The sequence below is a fragment of the Perna viridis genome, chromosome 2 (assembly GCF_037379345.1).
Source record: "Perna viridis isolate PV_CMFRI_1.1 ecotype Kerala chromosome 2, ASM3737934v1, whole genome shotgun sequence".
Classification (NCBI taxonomy): Eukaryota; Metazoa; Mollusca; class Bivalvia; order Mytilida; family Mytilidae; genus Perna; species Perna viridis.
Genome location: NC_142446.1, coordinates 11,973,886 through 11,992,770, shown reverse-complemented (window position 1 = coordinate 11,992,770; position 18,885 = coordinate 11,973,886). Strand labels below are relative to the sequence as shown.

General features: G+C 32.7%; 1 protein-coding gene across 3 annotated transcripts in view; it reads right to left on the bottom strand.

Annotated features, from left to right (window-relative positions):
* LOC148623649 (ubiquitin carboxyl-terminal hydrolase 34-like) overlaps nt 1-18,885 on the bottom strand; it is a 105,319-nt gene that overhangs the window by 71,758 nt on the left and 14,676 nt on the right. For all 3 annotated transcript variants that reach the window (XR_015919468.1, XM_088565624.1, XM_088565625.1), the window contains exons 12-24: nt 18,652-18,781; nt 17,893-17,963; nt 15,472-16,215; nt 12,700-12,857; nt 12,305-12,531; nt 11,785-11,909; nt 11,256-11,383; nt 8,857-8,946; nt 8,363-8,458; nt 5,973-6,055; nt 3,019-3,173; nt 1,284-1,400; nt 193-378 (exon numbers count right to left, since the gene is read on the bottom strand). Coding sequence is in view for 2 of the 3 variants with exons in the window: in XM_088565624.1 (XP_088421750.1) it covers nt 193-378; nt 1,284-1,400; nt 3,019-3,173; nt 5,973-6,055; nt 8,363-8,458; nt 8,857-8,946; nt 11,256-11,383; nt 11,785-11,909; nt 12,305-12,531; nt 12,700-12,857; nt 15,472-16,215; nt 17,893-17,963; nt 18,652-18,781 (2,310 nt within the window). In the remaining variant the exon portion in view is untranslated. The remainder of the gene's footprint in view (nt 1-192; nt 379-1,283; nt 1,401-3,018; nt 3,174-5,972; nt 6,056-8,362; nt 8,459-8,856; nt 8,947-11,255; nt 11,384-11,784; nt 11,910-12,304; nt 12,532-12,699; nt 12,858-15,471; nt 16,216-17,892; nt 17,964-18,651; nt 18,782-18,885) is intronic.

The window sequence follows — 18,885 nt, the reverse complement described above, 5'->3', positions numbered from 1 at the left end:
ATAATTATCTTATTTCAGGCAAATCTCCATTTGATGTTAAACCTTCATATCATAGGAGGGTTCAACAGGAGATACTTGGACAAATAGAAGGACTGACAAACACAAAAAAATAATATCACCCATGTATTCAGTTTAATTCTTCTTTTTTTAGAAATATGCAAAGTATATTAATAGCAATATAAATCTATCTACCTTTTCTATATTTGTAAGTGTCTGCACAAGACTGTCCATGCATCTCTTTATAAATTCTTCCTCCTTCTCCAAATGTCCATTACCATAATTAATGTAGTAACAGTTGAGTATTTGTATAGCAGTAATACTGACATCAGTGTTATTAGCACGTAGGGCAATAGACCACATCTGGTCAATTCCACACACCTAAATGAGAAAAACAAAATACATAATTCTGAGGGGAAACAATTTATGTTTAAAAAGAAAAATAATTTCAGAAACAAAATAACCTACAAATATAATGTTTAAACAATTTTCAACATTATTTGAAAGGTAAAAGGAAACAGTAGATTGTCATCTGATACTAAATGGAACTGTTACCATCATTTCAAATATTGGCCCTTTAACAAAGGAATGTTGACTTCAGGTGTGAATTGAACTTCTGCAACTCTTTTTTTTAAAAATAGATTAGCAATTAATATTTAATGTGAATACACCAAGAATGTTTTAGTCACATCAAATAAGCACAATTCTGTCATGATATGGTCAATCTACTAAGACTTGTTTTTTTTTTAAATTTCTGGTCCATTTTCTACATAACAAAACATCGTTTACAACCAAGAACAAATTAATGGTACTTCACATATTTTAGCAAAAGATTTTAATTTGCCCAAGTATACACCATTGTTTTCAAAAGCAATTCCACACCCCAATAAATTTCTGAATTCATTTATTTTTACAGAACATGGCAAAAACAAAAATTTGAAAGAATAAAACGGCAAAATAGATAATAAGAAAAATCTGTAATCTTTTAAGGAAAATAAACATAACACAAAAATAAAATCTGAATAAATCTGACATTCTGGCAAACCTGCCAAAGAGGAAAAGCTCTACCTCTTTATTATAATGCCACAATGAAGAACATATGTATCAAAAATTAAAAGTGCTGTTTCCTAAAATTGTAAATAATGGGGTTTAAGATTTATTTAGATGCCTTTTCCTGCAATAATATTGTATGAATTATTTCTGTTGAAGAAACCTGTCAGGATCTAAAATAGACAATAAAAAAGGAAAATAAAGAATATTTACTTCTGGTTAATGTAATAACATACCTCATCTTCAGACAATGTTGTATCAAATGAGGCATTAGCTATCCTGGTAAGATGTGATAACTGTTGGAAGAGATTTAATCCAGTAACACTCATATTCTCTGGTTCTAATTGGTGCATCTAAATTATGAGAGGTTCTACTGTTAACATTTTTTCTCTTTTCATAATATTGAAAAACCATTAGAAAAAAGTTGCTTTGTTGATATTATTAAACTTTTGTTGTTTATTACTTATAGTCGGCGTCACATAAATAACATACTGTTAAAATTTGAATAAAAATATTTTCTACGACTTTATTGACACCTACCGTCGTTTAAATTGTCTTAAATGACTTGCTCATTCGTTTAGCCAAACGGCTTCTCCCTAAACATTGAATCGTTAAATTCCGGTCAGATTTTAATTCTAGGTGGCAATATTTACATTGTAAAAAGTCGGCCATGTTTACAGTGATCGGGTTGCTAGGAGATGTTGTTTACGTTTAAATGGTTTGTCCAAAAACCGAAGAACCCAGAATGCAATTCGGCGTTATTTCGGATATCTCGGATTTATTTTACGCGAACAACGTATAATACCGAGAAGTTGATCAAGCAGACGATTGTCACCGGAGTTCGACGGGAACTTACGCACTTCGTTTGTAAACAAATCGTCCCGTAAAAACCAACATGGCGGATATTAGTATGGGATTTTCCCGTAAGGATTTGTTACGCATTATTTAAGCTAATAAGCGACTTGTTTTTGAGAAGCTGTTTGGCTAAACGAATGAGCAAGACATTTAAGACAATTTAAACGACGGTTGGTGTCAATAAAGTCGTAGAAAATATTTTTATTCAAATTTTAACAGTATGTTATTTATGTGACGCCGAGTATAAGTAATTAACAAGGAACTAATAGAAAAAGTTCAGTTAAAACAATCTTTGACTGCTTGAATAAAAAAAACAGTCAACTGATATGTCATTAAGGGTATAAAAATCTACAACCCCTCCATGAAAACAACTTAGTAAAAAAAATCAATGGTTTATTAAATGTAAACTAGACATGTAACCCATCAAGATACACTCACAATCGAAAAATCAAGTCAATATCTGCAATTGTGAAAAAAAACAATTCCTTCTGGAATAATGAAGGAGTTGACAAGGAGTAAATCTTTTAGCCCCAGCTACTTAAAGGTGGTGTTCAAAAAATCTCAGTCACTCAAATGTAAGAATCCTAGAGCCTGACAAAGGCAACTAAAATATTGCATGACTATGTCTCAGATTTCCTATTCAGGTTTAGGTTTTATTTTTTTCTTTAGGTATTGGCACAACTATTGCATATTTTTTTCTCACCCACGTGTAAACAAAAAAGTAACAGATGTCTAAAGTATAAAAAAAAATATTTGAAAAAATACAACATACTGTCTTTCACTGTTTTCTAAGTTACTTATCAATAATTCAATTCAGAAATAACACAGATTCTGATCAGATAAAAAATTTCGTCCATCATCTCATAGACCAAATTTTGTAATGACTGTGACGTCATCAATCTTTTTTTAATGATTTACTTGTTGAATTTTGATACTTAAATTAAATTATAAGGAATGCCTGTTATGTTTTTTCTGTCTTTGAAGAAATAACCTCAATATCCATGGTGCAACACTGGAAAATACCATGCTACACAGGTTATTTAGTGTTCACACTTGATTGAGGTTATTTCTTCAAAGACTGAAAAAATATAACTGTTATTCCTTAAATAATCTAACCTTTCCTAAAAATATATGTTTGAATGTTTCTAATCCCATCGCATGATGATCTTTACTTTTAGCCTGGTTAAGGAACCAACTTAAACATTCATCTGAACACTCTGGGTCTAGGGCTACACATCTCCATAATGTATCCACCTGTTCTAAATTCAGTCCTGAAAAAAAAGGATAACAGTAAAAATAAAATTATCATTCTTGTTTATTTTCACCCATTATTCACAAATAAGAGTTCTTGAAGACACACCTAGGATGAGACATATAGTAACCTTAATCTATTTACATCTAACTATTTTACTTTACTTTTGTCATGTGATGTCCTTTAATGCGAGTCCAACTTATTTAGAATTTCTTCAAAATGTGAAATAAAGGGGCTTTGAAGATAACATGGGCAAGTGCATATCAAAAGTATGCTATTGTTGAATGGAGAAGGACATAATTTAGGATCCTTAACCACAAAAAAATGTTCAACTCCTGTAGTTGTCCCTCAACAGGTCCTCCATAGAAACTAACATTTTCTAGAAAAGCAGAGGATGCTTACCCTACCGGTGTACCTGGTAAATGCTCCCAGTTTCTAACGGAGTACGAGTTGCTCATTTACTTTTGTTACTTTGTATGTATTAATCAATTTATTTTCATGTTCTTTGTTGTGTTTGTCTGTTTTCCATGTCTGGTCTGTCCCTGAATCCTATTCTTTTGATTTCTGTTAGAATCTTGGTTCCCTTAATTACTATTTCAAGAATAGTTAAAGAAAATCATTGTGCAGTGACCCTCTATAATCTTATTCTCAACACAACTGAATCTTTTTTGAGGTATGAAAGTACTTGACAGACATTAAAGAAACTGAAAATTATAACATGTCAATGAGAAGCGTGTGGTCAACTTGATCTTTGATATCAGGTGCCTTAATTAAATTCGAGAAGTTGCCCTTAAAAGGTTTCTTAAGATGGATTTTCTCCTTTTGGAGTCCTCCAACAGTAACTATATTCCTTCAAGCAAATCTACATATGATGACCATCCTTCCTTTATAGTGTCATCAAATCCCTTGAGCAGTTTAAGTGTGGTCGTGCTAATGAGGCTTCAACATGTAAAACCCTTAGGGTAGATTATCTCTTTTTGGGATCCCCAGTACATATGATGCCATCCATCTTATATTTCCATCAAAATCCTTTCAACAGTTTAGGAGGAGTTGCACTTACAATGTTTTAACATGCAAAATCCTTAAGTTGGATAAGCTCCCTTTGGGGTCCCAGAACAGTTACCGTATTTTCCAAACTATAAGTCAATATTTTTTTTCAGCAAAGTGTCAGCCTGGACTTATTGTCAACTTCAACTTATCTAAGGATTTTTCAAGATTTTAGTTACTGTATGTTCTTTGTTGAGTATGTCTGTTTTCCATGTCAGGAATTTCCTGCTTATTTCACAAATTACTGCCCATGTTTGACATGTTTACAATTTTGTACTCCTGATGATCTACATCTATGGCTTCTGAGCCAATGACACACCATTCAATAAAAATAATTGAACTCATGGACAAAGTACACTTTAACAAAAACACAGATATTTATTTAATTCAGAAATCTTATACATGTACTCAGTAACATCACTGGCATAATATGCTGTTGAAAACAAACTGCTCAACTCTGATCTCCGCTGACACGTACGATATAAATGCACACGTCTGGCCCTCAACTTATCTACCAAATTCGACTTACCTATGTTTTTTTCGTTAATTTTGGTCAAAATTAGGCAATTCAACTGATACTCCACAACGACTTATAGTCCGGAAAATACGGTACTCTATCCCTTCATGCACATCTACATATGATACCCCTCCTTCCTATAAAGTTTCATCAAAATCCCTTCATTAGTTCAGGAGGAATTGTGATTGCAAGAAATGTGGGCATCTGCATATGATGCCCTACCTCCTTATACAGTTTCATCACTATCCATTGGGTGGTTTAGGAGGATTTGCACTTATGAGGTTTTGAACAAGTAAAACCCTTAAGTTTGATTATGTCCCTCTGGATTCCACAGACACTAACTATATCCCTTCATGTACATCTACATATGATTCCAAACCCTCCTATAAATTTCATCAAAATCCATTGAGCGGTTTAGGAGGAGTTGCAGTTGCAAGGAATGTGGACAGACAGACGGGCAGACAAACAGATTGGTTGATTCCTATATAACCCCAATTAACTTTGTTTGCAGAGGGAGTAATTAGTGAACAAATTTATGACAGGGTTACTCATGATGCTGTCACACTGACTAAAGATAATATCCTATTTGATAAAATGACAGTTCATCAGATTTTCTCTTAAAAAAGAGGGATACAAAATTTTGGGTTCACTCTTCCATAGACATAATTCTAAGATAGTTTGAGTGGAAAATGCTCTCACACTAAAGTAGGGTCTGAGAGTAGGCCAGAGCATCTATACATCAGCCTAGTAGGAAATATCCTGACTGAATTCTTCGGTCAGGTGTCCAAAAGGCTGGGCTACCAACCCATTAACATAGACCGTGAGTGACCTATACTGGTATTCAAGGTTGTTCAAAACCCTAATAATCATCAATTTCGAGTTGTTATATCCAAACCTGTTTATGCTTTGCCAAGAATACAATGGGAAACTGTTACAAATGTTACTACATAATGTAATTACTGTAAAACGTCTGCTGTCACGTCAGATAAACTGAAACAAGTTGAATCATGCCAACATCTCATTATACTAAAAAGTATGATATGCTTCATTAAAACATTCCATAAAATCCTTAACTTTGTGTGATTTTACATAGGTACTAGGGAGAGTTTTACAACTCGTAGAGCACAAGTCAAATTTGTTGAAACAAAAGAAAATCTGTAAAGGTAATCACCTGCGTTTTTCTAAAATTACTCATTTTCATCAAGCAGATTTCACTTGATCCAATTGAAGACATAACGATAGTTAATTACTTACTGAATCCATCAGGAGATCCCATAGAGGAGAAAACACATGTAAGGAATGACAACCTGACTTGTATCTGCTCCTTATGGCCATACCTAAAACAGACATTTCAACAATAATAGCATCTTTCCTATGTAGTAGCTAACTTCTGTAATCAAATTCAATTAAATAAAATCTTCTTTAATCTTTTAGTATCTTGTTTAATTTGGTGGTGTGGAAGAGACATCCCACTTTATCTCAGGGCTTAGATTGATTGATTGGTGTTTAACATCTAAGCTGCAATATTTCAGCTATATCAGGGTGGTGATGATGAAATAGAAAATGGGATGGGACAATTAAGATAATAGGGATGACGAGTTTCATTTGCCACTAGAAACTGGAAGAGGTGGATAGGGTCGGACAATTTAGCCTGCTAAGGGTTTAGATATAAGCAGTAGAAATATCACAATTTCCACAAAAGATTTAAAGTCTATTACAGTCACTCTGAGTGGTGCCTTACATACAAATGATGATATGGCCAGAAATTAGTATACTGACCTATGGAGAAAAATTAAGACAATGTTGCCATTTGATAACCCTACATTCATGTACTTAAGACACAAAAATATTTAAATGGAAAAAATGTTGCTATTGAGTGTCATGTATTTAATGTACAACATAAAAATACAAATGAGGGTCAAAAACAAAACAATGTCAAAAGTACAGTCAAACCAGTCTTAACCATGGTTCTAATGTACATAATCACAGAACTTCAGAAGATGAATTAAAATAGTGTCTGGCACTATTTTTATTTGATCTTACAAGAAAACTAATTAATAGTGTATCAGAAAACTTTCAGAGCTGCTGTTTAGATCATCAAAAAATTAACTACAAATAGTAACTATAAAATGATATGCAAAAAAAGAGCTTCAACAAACTACTAATTCAAAAAAGTCGTATCACTTCTTATTTACTTTCAAGGTATTTGTTCACTTTTGAATTTTATCGATTAAATTGGGTACTAATAGAGGAAAAAAGAATTTTAAGTTGTTTTCTAAAACCTTAAGCAAAATATTACTATAAAAATGGCAGTTATCTTTGTGAACAATTTTTTTTAATTACATGGAAGACTATTATGTAGTAGTCTTTGTAAGAATCATGCAAATTCTGTAATATGTGATACACACCAAAAAGGCTACACATTTTTATTTTCTAATTAAATTGCTTTATAGGTGTAAATGATGAAATGTATAATTATTCATTCCAATCTGTCTGCTCTAAGGAGATAATCCACATTGAAAATCCAACAGTTTCTATTGTATTTTAGTGTCATTTACAGAGTTATCTCCCTTAATTTTGAATTCTACAGTACATTCTATATAATTTTTATCTCCTAAAAACAAGGGTAATATGAAAAGCCTCATGTAAATTTCTGTTTACTATAACATTTAAACAAAATATCAAATATAAAAATATGTAGGCTTTCAAACCATAAATCACACTTTGCATGATTCTTATCTGGAGTGCTACTTAAGCACAGAAACTTGTATCCATAAATTTATTATCTATACTACTTACTGTCTATCAAATTTTAATACCACAAATATGAATATTTGACAGAATTCATGAAAATCAGCAAACAAATTAGAAGTCTGTGAGCGATGGTTCACTTGTGATATCCATGTTTTCAAAACACAATATAAGGGAAATAAACTAAGTCTCTGGTAAACAAGAAGTTGTCAATTTTTTGCAAAAAATACTTCCTATAATATGGCATACCAAAAGGAAGAATGTCTTAAAATTTGATGCTGCTGCGAAGATTAGTTGCTGAGAAAAGTGTGACAAAAATTTCAACTTTCAAGAAAATATAGTAAAAAAACAAGTCCTCAGTAAATAGGAAGTTGTAGTCAAATTTTCAAAAAAAAAAGATCCCAACATATGGCATACCTACAGGAAGAATGTGCTAAATGTTCCACTGTGATGAGTAGTTGCTGAGAAAACTGTGATACAAAAAATTGATACAGAGGGAAACATAAATAAGGGTAAAACAGTGTATCCCCTCTCCTTCTGAGTGGGGGTATAATATCAGTAGTATTTGGCTGCACCAGGTATGAAATAAACTGACCAGGGTAAATTCCGTACACAGCCACTAAATCACTATGTAACGAATTTACCCCATCAATGATTTTGTTTTTTTTTGGTTTTTTTGTTTTTGTTTTTTTTAAGAAAAAAAAATAGTTTATACCTAAAATAGTGACTGTGTATCGGAAATACACCGTCTTCATGTGATCAAAATACAGAGCGTCGATTAGTTGACTTCAGTTGATAATTATCTGAGGTGGGGTATTAAATAATACATTTATATAATTTAGTCATTGTTCTTTATCTTCTCTGGTGACCCAGAACGACAGATAACAACTTACAATGAATCAACTGGTTTAGATTTCTCTCTGGTCTCAGTGTAATGAACCAAGTCTATAAAGAAATGGCTCATCATGTTCAGTTCTTTTTCTGCCCACCTGTTAAAATTAGAAAAAAAACAGCAATAATTAGCCACCCAATTCAAAGAATTAAAAAAGTTTCTAGCTTCCCTGTACCATAAAAAGTGAAAGAAATTATCAGTAACTAGTTTATAAAGGTGGCTTTTTATTAATATCAAGCACCTACCTAATCTCAATTATTCATAACAAAGCTGAATGAGTGATATAACAAAAATGTATTGACTCAACATATATAAAAAAAAAACATTTGCCATTGTGACCATAACAAAACATCCAGAACTTAAGTAACATTAGGTGGTACAAGAAATAAACTAACATAATATAGAAACCATGTAAGTCCAGATATTAAGTAGTAATTATAAAGTGTAGTGTCACAGCAAAAGTATATGTCACCAATAAGACTAAAAATTACTTACATTGTAACATGATGGGTATCTATTCCATTTCTGTATTGTTGAAATGAACTCAAAATTTTTGGTAATAGCCTAAGAGACACCACTACTGATCTACAAATATAAATTCAGGATTCATACACCTTTTTTTGCTCCATTTTTCCAGGACTTTCCAAGGACTTTTTTTAATATTCCATACCCAAAACCACAAACAATTTCACATCTTTTTATACGTTTTTCGATTATTGTATGCATATTTATGTATGCCAAATGTTTTGAACACATTCATAAAGCTGGTATGTGTTACTATGACTTCTAACAGGAGCAAAATCTAAGCTTCTTAAGTTCCAGATTTACCAGGATTAGACTGCTTTGACCTATAAAATACTTTTCACTAATTTTGTGAATATTTTGGTCCTTCAATATATTTTGGCCAACGTAGAGGATGAGAACTTTAGGTTTGAAACATGTGTCCTTCATGACAGAATTTTGTTAACCTCGATATCTTTAATGACTGTATGTTTGGAATGTCAATGTCTTTTGCAGATTGTGCACTTGGCCTTTCCTGCACCACCTCCACTTTGAAGCCAACACTTGTATTCTTCTTTTTCAACCCACTTGGGTTGAAAATTACAGTTTCCTGGCATTTTGTTTTATTAGGTCATGATGTTTTGACACTGGTTAAATCTGGTTCCCTTTACGACATTCACAAATGGAAACCAGTCCCTGAACACTTACAGATTATTTCCCCTTGACTTACCTTCCCGAAACGTGAGATAAAGAAGACTGTAAATTGCTTATTTCAACACTTAAAGCTGCATTAGCTGCCAAATTTGTTCAGTTTTGATTCTACTGAATTTTGCTGATAAAATGAAATAAGTTTGTAGTAATGCAATTGAAGCAATAAATGTCAAAAATACCCATGGAATATTGTAAAAACGTTTTTTCAATCAAAGAAGATTGATAGCTCAGATCTAATTATTTTTCGCCATTACTTCCTAAGATTGCAGACAGAATATTAATCCAGGTTAAAAATACTTTAACCTTGGTAAAAAAATAACAATAACGGACATTAATTCAGGTTAAAAATACTTTAATCTTGGTATAAAAATAACAATAACGGATACACATGTAAGCATGTGTCTTGTTTACATTTCATTTCATCTATTTCTTGATTAGTTTTCAAATATATAATGATGATTACTTACTATATTTGTGCCACATTATATCACAATACGTAAATTTCAAAAGGATCTTTGCATTATATTCTAACTTTTTTCTTTTACGGCTGGAGTCCGATGGTCTTCCTTGCCATTGATTAACCACTTTCGCTTTGCAATCAGATTTGTTTTTAAAAAAGCAACCCTTACGGCACCCTTACATGCATGGATTAAGGTCACCAGAAGTCACATGTATACAAATTTACCTAGGTTGAATTTTTGTCTTGCAAGACAATACATATATAGACACATATTTCATGTATTTCACACATTTTATTTGTGGATATCGAATGAAATTGTATAGGAAAAGTGCATTTTAGTAGAATTAAGGCATATTTCAACAGAATTTTTTTTTACATAAATGACAGCTAATGCAGCTTTAATAAAACAATATGTCATTGAATAAAATTCCATGACTTTTCAAGGCCTTTGGCAAAAATACAGGATTCAATGACTTTTTCAAGGCCTTTAAATTTCAAAATGAAATTCCATGACTTTTCAAGGATTCAAGGACTCGTACGAACCCTATATAATAAGCATTCAAAATAAACAGCTATATCTTGAATGTGATTGAAGTAATTAGGTGTTGATTACCATATGGAGACATGTATATTGATTCAAGACAAGATGTTTGATAACATCAGTTAGTCAATCCACCATTATAATTGTGTCAAATTGTATGTCCCCATTTGTCCCCAACATACAGGGTTTGACTGGTTTATACACCCCAAAGATGGGGGTATGTTGTTCACAACTTGACCTAAATGACTAGCAGGATTGCAGTGGAACTTCACAAGGTGCTAGATTACCATATGGAGATGTGCATAAAGTCAGGAATTTATTATTTGGTAAATGCATTTTTGTCTGTTAAAATTGGTAATTGTATAATTGAAACATTTTAAATATGCTATATATTAAGGCAAATATAGTTTACAATTGTAAAAGATATGGAAATCATCATAAAAAATCCACAAAAATATCTGGATTTTTATATTTCCAGATGACAGGCATTGCCTAGTGTCCTTAATGATAGCCATAAGCTGAGGTAAATTGGAATGTCACTAATGGTAGCCACATATACAACTAACCTATGGTGGGCTGGTATACATTGGAATGTCCCAAATGGTAGCTACATGTACAACTTACTATGATGGGCTGAGGTAAATTAGAATGTTTGTATTGGTAACCAAATGTACAACTAACCTATGATGGGCTAAGTTTTCCACACATGCCTCAATGAACTTCATCTTTATCCTTCTATCTGTAGAGTAACAGACCAGTGTACACAAAGCCTTCTCTGCTTCACAGACAAGACCTTCAGGTAACTGGGCCTAATCAGATATAATATCAATTTTATTGAATCTGTCTATGTCTCACTGGGTAGAATTGATAAAAAAAGGAACCAACATCAAAGTTAGAGCATGATATTCAGAGATAATTTTAAGTATTCTATTATTACATTCAAAGGGATATTGTTTTTGCTATATTGAGAAAAAGTCACCTTTGTTTCAGTACAATCAAATACTGTTGGTTTTATATATTTTGCCATTACAATCCTTACACATTTTATGCAACAAATTAATTATTATAATTATTTCATATTTATTGTTACTGTAACTCAAAAGGATGAAGATATTGTATTTTTTCAAAAGTTATCTTTGCAATTAAAACAGAGCATTTTAGGCATTACATAATGCACTTAAATGTCATCTACATTAAAGATTTGACTTACAATAGTGTCCTCCTGAACAAGGTCCCATAACAAAGTATTGCCTTTCTCACAAACACTATCGAAGTTAAACTCAGTGCAAACCCTTGGAGTCTCCTTGGGCACTGGTCTGTTGTGTGCTGATCCAACTGAAGTTAAAAAAAAATACCAAATATACTTTGTTTAAATCAAGCAAAACAAATAAAAAAATGTAGACAAATTGTAATCACAGGTTTATATTATATCCCATTAACTTGACCAGTATGTATGTTTGTTCCTCTGTCTGTCAGAAATGTAATGCTTCTAAAATTATCAATAAATGTTAACTGGATGCCGAGACTCCTGAACAAATACTTATCATCATTTATCTTTTAATTTTTATAATAGTCTTTTTTATTTTAAAACTCTACAAAATATATTCTATATCCATTTGAAATTTACAAAAGTTATGTTTTGAATGACATTGTACACCATTGTATGACATTGTTGAACATAGTTATACAGTCCTGATAAAAAGTAGATAAGTCATTTAGCCAGATCTTACCATGTGGTAAATGTGTATGGTACATAGAAGCTAAGTTTGACAAGTGTTGTTGAATAGGGTGAGAAGTAAAATGTCTCTGGGCATTAATTTGAGCCAATTCTTCATCACTGATGAACTCCTCTCCTTCAAAGTCAGCCATATTTTTTTCTGATTTATTACTAATCCTTGAGCTATGACAGCTACCTTCACCTTCATCACAACTGGTTGTTCCTTCTTTAGCTTGGTCCCTGCAAAAACATAAATATCATAAAAACAAATGTAAAAAAAAATAAATCTAAACTTAAAAATGTAGTTACCACTTTATTAACAATTCTCTCTTAAACACTATATGAAGCAATGTAAACTCTATGATAAAACACAATATAAAATGTAAACTTGGAAGGTACTGTACACACCCAGAATCAACATTTTGATCAGCTTTCTTTGAACACTGAGCATGGATTTGTTCTACAAACTCAGACACATCATAAACTTCAGTCTCTACAGCTGGATTCAATTCTTCATCCTGATCCTCTGATTTACTTGACTTTTCTTTTGCAGCACAATCTGATTCCTAAAAGAAGAATATTTACTAATAGACATATGTCAAGTTATGTCGTGAATTGTAATTGATTCACACAAAACTTATTTGTAAAAGAATTCTTTGGTTGGTATTAGTTCCCATATGGCAGATTAGTAATAACACTAAACAAAGCTTTAACATTTACTCACATTTTTATCCAAAGGCAATAACAAATTTTAAGTTCAGTATTTATATAATGAATAGATGGCACGAAATTGTTGCAAGAAATAACCATGCAAGTTTTACATAATACATTCATTGGAGTTAAAAGTCAATTATCGGAGCACCAAGTCACAATCATCGGAGAAGTAACAATTATCAGAGAAAAAAGTAACAGTAATCAAAGTTACAAGAACAATAATTGGAGCTACAAATATAACAATTTAAATCTAATGATCAAATAAAGTTACTGGAAAATTTAAAGTCCTTTTATTATAATTGGAGACAAAGATAATAAAGATAACCACAGATTGTGACAAGTTCCTTCTTATATGAAACTGTTCCAATAGCAGTTCTAATCGATGATCATCAATATGCATAACTCCTTGCGAACTTGATAACTCACAGTCGAACTAGTACCACTAAGAGCATAGCCCAATAAAGGATGCCCCCACACCTCACTAACTAGTACAGTAGTTTCCTGTTATATGACCACCCATACTGCAATCCAAAATTGGCCAAATTAAAGAAATTACCTCTCTTGAGAGGTTTGGCTACTACAGGAAAAGTAAAATTTATTCAGATGAAAAACTGAAACTGAAGAAGCACAGTGGCATTAACTAATAATCATTTTTAGAAATATTCATAAAAATGCACTAAACAGGTCAAGAGTTGTGGATCACTTTAGGGCATCTGTGGTGTGGCTCATATAATTACTTTCAATCCTTATAATTAAAAAAATAAGAACCTTAGTGAGCGCCCTTAAATACCCCAAGCATCCAAATATTGGACTCTCCAATAAAAAGCATTTGAAAAAAAGAAAGTTCAAAATCTCAACTAAACATCACTTGATGTGTAACTCATCATGGTACATTGTAGACTATCATACCAAAAATCAGCTCAATATCTTCAAGCGGTGAGAAATAAATTTAAAAAAAACTGCTATTTTCAGGAAATATGTGGAGTCCAAGGCCAGTTATTTTGATAAAAATAGGCAGAGCTAAATGAAACATATACTTGAACTGTAACTCATCATGGTAGACTATCAAACCAAAAATCAGCTCAATATCTGCAAATGTTTAGAAAGAAAATTCAGAAAACTATTATTTTAGTTTTAGTTGCCATATTAAAAATGGTTGGTTATGTGTAGATACCTTCATGGAAGGAGCATAAATTCACAAAAAAGCTCTGCTTTCGAGTGTAATTTTGTTCCTCCCAGAAAGGTATCCATATGACCAATCATTTTTCATTGGTAAATAACATGTACGAAAGTTCAGATTTACGTCATAGACAGCTTGTGTAGATTATCCCGCCAAAAGTTCAGTATGCCGGAAACTTTTAAACAGTACAGATGGAATTAAAGGAACTATCATGTGACATTGATTTCCTTAATGTTGATGCACATTGGGATACATCGATTGATGATATCTTACTGTCTCAAATATGCACCTTCATTCAAAATGATCAAGAAATGTCTTCGATAATGGATGATATTATGCTATCCCAAGCTTTGGACTGATATGAGTAAATATAAACACCCATTAACTAACATGTTGAAGGATATTTCTAACGTTTTGGAGCCACAAACAGGGATAAGACCGCTAAAAGAATTAAATGTGAAAGGGTCAGCATGCCCAGTAGTACACTGAGCTCGCGCATCAATGAAAGTATTAAAGAAGGCAAAGTCAATCCGACAAGAAGTGTATTTAATGGATGTGTCTTCAAGTTTCATACTCAGCTTGACAAATGAATCATGCCGATACGATATGGAATATGTTTATTCAATTACATCAGTTTAGTTTTCAAAAAGGATCAAGTGATAAGCATTGTTGATTTCATTACAATACAAAAATGTCCAAAGAAAAAGTTCTGAAATTATTAAAAGTTAGGTGTATTTGAAAAAAGCTTTGATTATTATACAAATATTGTATTGAATTCTAGTTTAATTTTATTTAAAAAAATCCAATAGTTCAATTGTGCATCACTTGGCTGGTCACCTTGTCTGTCTGTCACCGCCTTGTGTCACTAGAAAGAAATACTTCACCAATGTTTTGTGAAAATTTATGAAACTGTGTGAAGTGTTAAAGACTAATGGACAGTCAATAGCATACCTTAATTCAACCAATGTAGAAAGACAGCTGAATTCAAATTAAAGGTATGCACCAGGGATGACTTTATGATGTCAACAAAGAGGAAATTGCCAAAATCAGAAGTAAATATACAGTAAAAAAAAGAATCCTAACATTAAAATCTGGATTTGAAATAGCAGAATTTCACTAAAACGTGGGAAAAATCATGTCTGAAATACATTATCATTTAGTTCTTGTAACAAGAAACTAGAAGTTTTGTGCAAAAAACAGAATGAGCAGAAAAAGTTAACTAAACAGAAATAACATAACAGCCAAAATGAAATCATGGAAGTAATATCTGCTACCATATACATTACCCTGACATCCATCTTTTCTTCACTCCTAGAGCCTCCAGTTACTGGGTTATCGTTTGCACTACTATTAACATTAACATTTGCATCTTCAGCTTTTGGCTTGACATGTTTTTTCTCAGGTGAACTATCTCCTTCAGAAAGTTTCTTTCTAGATTGTCTTTGAGCAGCCTCTAACATTTGTTTCTGTTGTTGGTGGTGGTGATGCTTACGTAATAAATGTTGTGCCATTTGATAGGACATCTTTCCTTGTTGGAGTTGAGCTTCTTCATCTAAATCCGAGCTTTCTTCACTAGTATGGTGACAAGTATGTCTCATGTGGACAAGCCTAGCCTCTTTCAACAGTTCTTCATCCTCAGAATCAAAATATTCTGATTCCTCCTCCTCTTCCTCTTCCTCCTCAGAAGATTCCACATTATGACCTTCATGATAGTGTCGTCTGAGCATCTCTCGCTGTGCCATCAGAAGAGGATTGTGATGACATTGACCTTGCATGACTTCTGGCTCCTCTTCTTCCACTTCTTCTTCCTCATCACTAGAATCACTAGCCTCAACCTCACTCTCACTCCCATCACTGTGAGGAACTTGCCTAGCACGATGCATACATTCTTCCTCACTCTCTTCACTGTGTGCCTCACATTCTTCTTCAGACTCTCCAGCAGAACAACACATGTGTTTAGAGATACGTGAACCAAGGTTACGATGTCGGACTCTTCGTCTCTGCCTCTGCTGGGCTAGTTTTAACATTATCTAAAAGAAAAATGAATTGGTTAAATAAAGAACATGTACTCAATTAACAGTTAGCTAATGTCTGCTCAGAAATCATTGTGGTATTGTTTTTGCAACACTGATAGAATATTTTGCAGCATTATTGCTGGTAGTTATCCACATTGCAAGTTGATTCAAGTACAGTATAACCATGTCATGATAAGGAAAACCCTTAATACACAACAGTGTTTCCAATAGTTCATTAGACATTGGCAAAAGTCAGATGAAGATGGCTTTGGACAGGTAAAAATGCACTGAGCATATGACCAAATGTCTGGTTGACAATTTTGTGTCACTTCGGTAGCGACTAGCAACTTTGTCTGTAAAAATACATGACAAATTCGCAGAAAACCGTTTTGCTTTTTTTAGTTTTCAAGTTAATAAACTGTAAATAGAGTTTTCCAAAGGGGGTCTTCTTTTTCAGCCACACAAGGTTTACTTAATCAGTTGCACATTTGGAAGCTAGGCGAAAAACAAATTGAGCTTCAATTGCATGCTTCAACATTTAATTTTAACCTTGGAAAAACAAATGATGAAAGGTGGCAGAAACAGTATGAATGCATAGGGGCTTGCCCCAACTATCAAATATGCAGCCCCACTAGTATATAACCTATACAAGAGTGATCCCAGATTTGGACTGTCTTGCTTCAACTCAGTTTTTTTTTTCAAATAAAATCAAACGAAAATCATTATTTACTGCCCACTTGACAAATGATGAATCTAATGAATAAACACAGGTATCCCCATCAAATACTTTTAATTAAATCAACACAGTGATTTGAAAATTCAAACTCCATATTTCTACAATTGTTTAGGCCAAAAGCAAAACTACTGCTATCAATGGTAGTCATACAATAAAGAACATAATGACATGAAATTGTCAGATTGTTTTGCTCAAAATAGTGATACAAATTTAAAGGGCTAGAGCAAATTTTTGGAAGGCTGCTCCAACTTTAGACTGTCTACTATTACTGACCATGAAACCAGTATTGCCCACAAAAAAAGCAGTGGCAGCTTCATATATTAATTGATATAATAAAATTTGTGTATTGTCTAACAAACTTTCTTTATTTTCATCTTCTGTTATGAAAAAAATTGGTCCAGTAATATCTCCAAAATTACTGAATAAAATGTCCAGTAAAGGCCTGAATACCTTGGAAACAACTTCACAATATTATGAGTAGATTTGTTGTAAAAATGATTACAAAATAAAAATGGAAAAATACATCAAATCTGAGAAAGAAAAAAGAGGAACAGTTTGACCCCCAACTAGAAATTCAACAGTATGTCTCTTACAAATATGTACACTTTGACTTTCAGATTGTAGGTTATAAAAGAAACTAGAAATCATTGGTGACATCTATGGCAACACCACCTGCACAAAGTCCAGCACCCTAGACCACTCGGCCAGCTAGGCTATATAAAATATAGCTTTTGCTGGCCGATTCATTCCTCCTCGTAGAGCTGTAACTTAGTATGTGATGTATGGTAGTATGGGACAGTTCATCTACGTGTTATCATGTAGGATAGAGGATCAAATTAATGATGCATGTCACTACAAATCAATGTTATACAAATGTCTCAGAATGTGACGACTCTATTCTCTACACAGCTCCATCAGATCAAATTGATACAGGGAAGATGAATACATTCCATTACCTTTTCTTTCTCAGCTTCATCAGACACCTGTATACTTTCTTCACTACTAACTTCATGTTTTGTCTCTTTACCTGTTGATAATTTAATGAAGAAGATTAAAGAGACACATGGTCTGAATTCAATATTCATGAATAAAATTTATCATAAAAAACATAGATGAATTTCGCACTCAAACATTCTGATTATCAGGGCTGCCTATAAGTGCTTACATCCTGATACCCTTTGCAAGTGAAATTCAGCTCAAAAAAAAAAGATACATTTAAAAGTTCTTCAATGTTTACTGTGGAAAGCTTAAAAATTTCTAAAATTCTAGAACACATGTTACATTGAGAGTTAAGAATCAATATGTCTTAGAAATGTCATTTACTGAAAGAAAATAGCTCATGGTGTTATTCCATGAAAATATTATTCATTGCTTTTGAAGCCTTACAAAAAAAAAAAAAAAATGTGAAAACAAGAAGCAATGTTTCCATAGGACTTGAGTGCCCTACCCATAATATATTCAAGCTTAATTTCTAGTTCATGTTCAGACAGAAAGCAGAGGCATCATTATAAATTAAAAAAAAAAAAAAAATCAAGCACCAATAAAATTCACCAATGGATGCCTTGAAATATGAATGACAATAACGTTGCGGCACAACTTACCAAAGCAGTATACCACATTTGAAATAATTTCATGAAGGGCTGAGGAAACTTTATAGGATTAACATATGTAAACATTAGTTAATGAGATTTAGACCAAACCAAATAGATATTTACTTGTATTTCCATCTTCTTCATTCTGCATGGCTGTGAAGGGAGCTTGACTTGGTGGTAAAGTAGTATTACTGTGACTGCCTGCACATGTTGTCCATACACATTTGATTAGTGCTGAGGCTACATACAGGGTCTACAATATTAAACATGAAGAAACCCTATTCATTGTTTCTGCTATCATTCTTCCGGGGGAGGTATTACTGTTCACGGTATTATGATTTATCAAACAACACATTC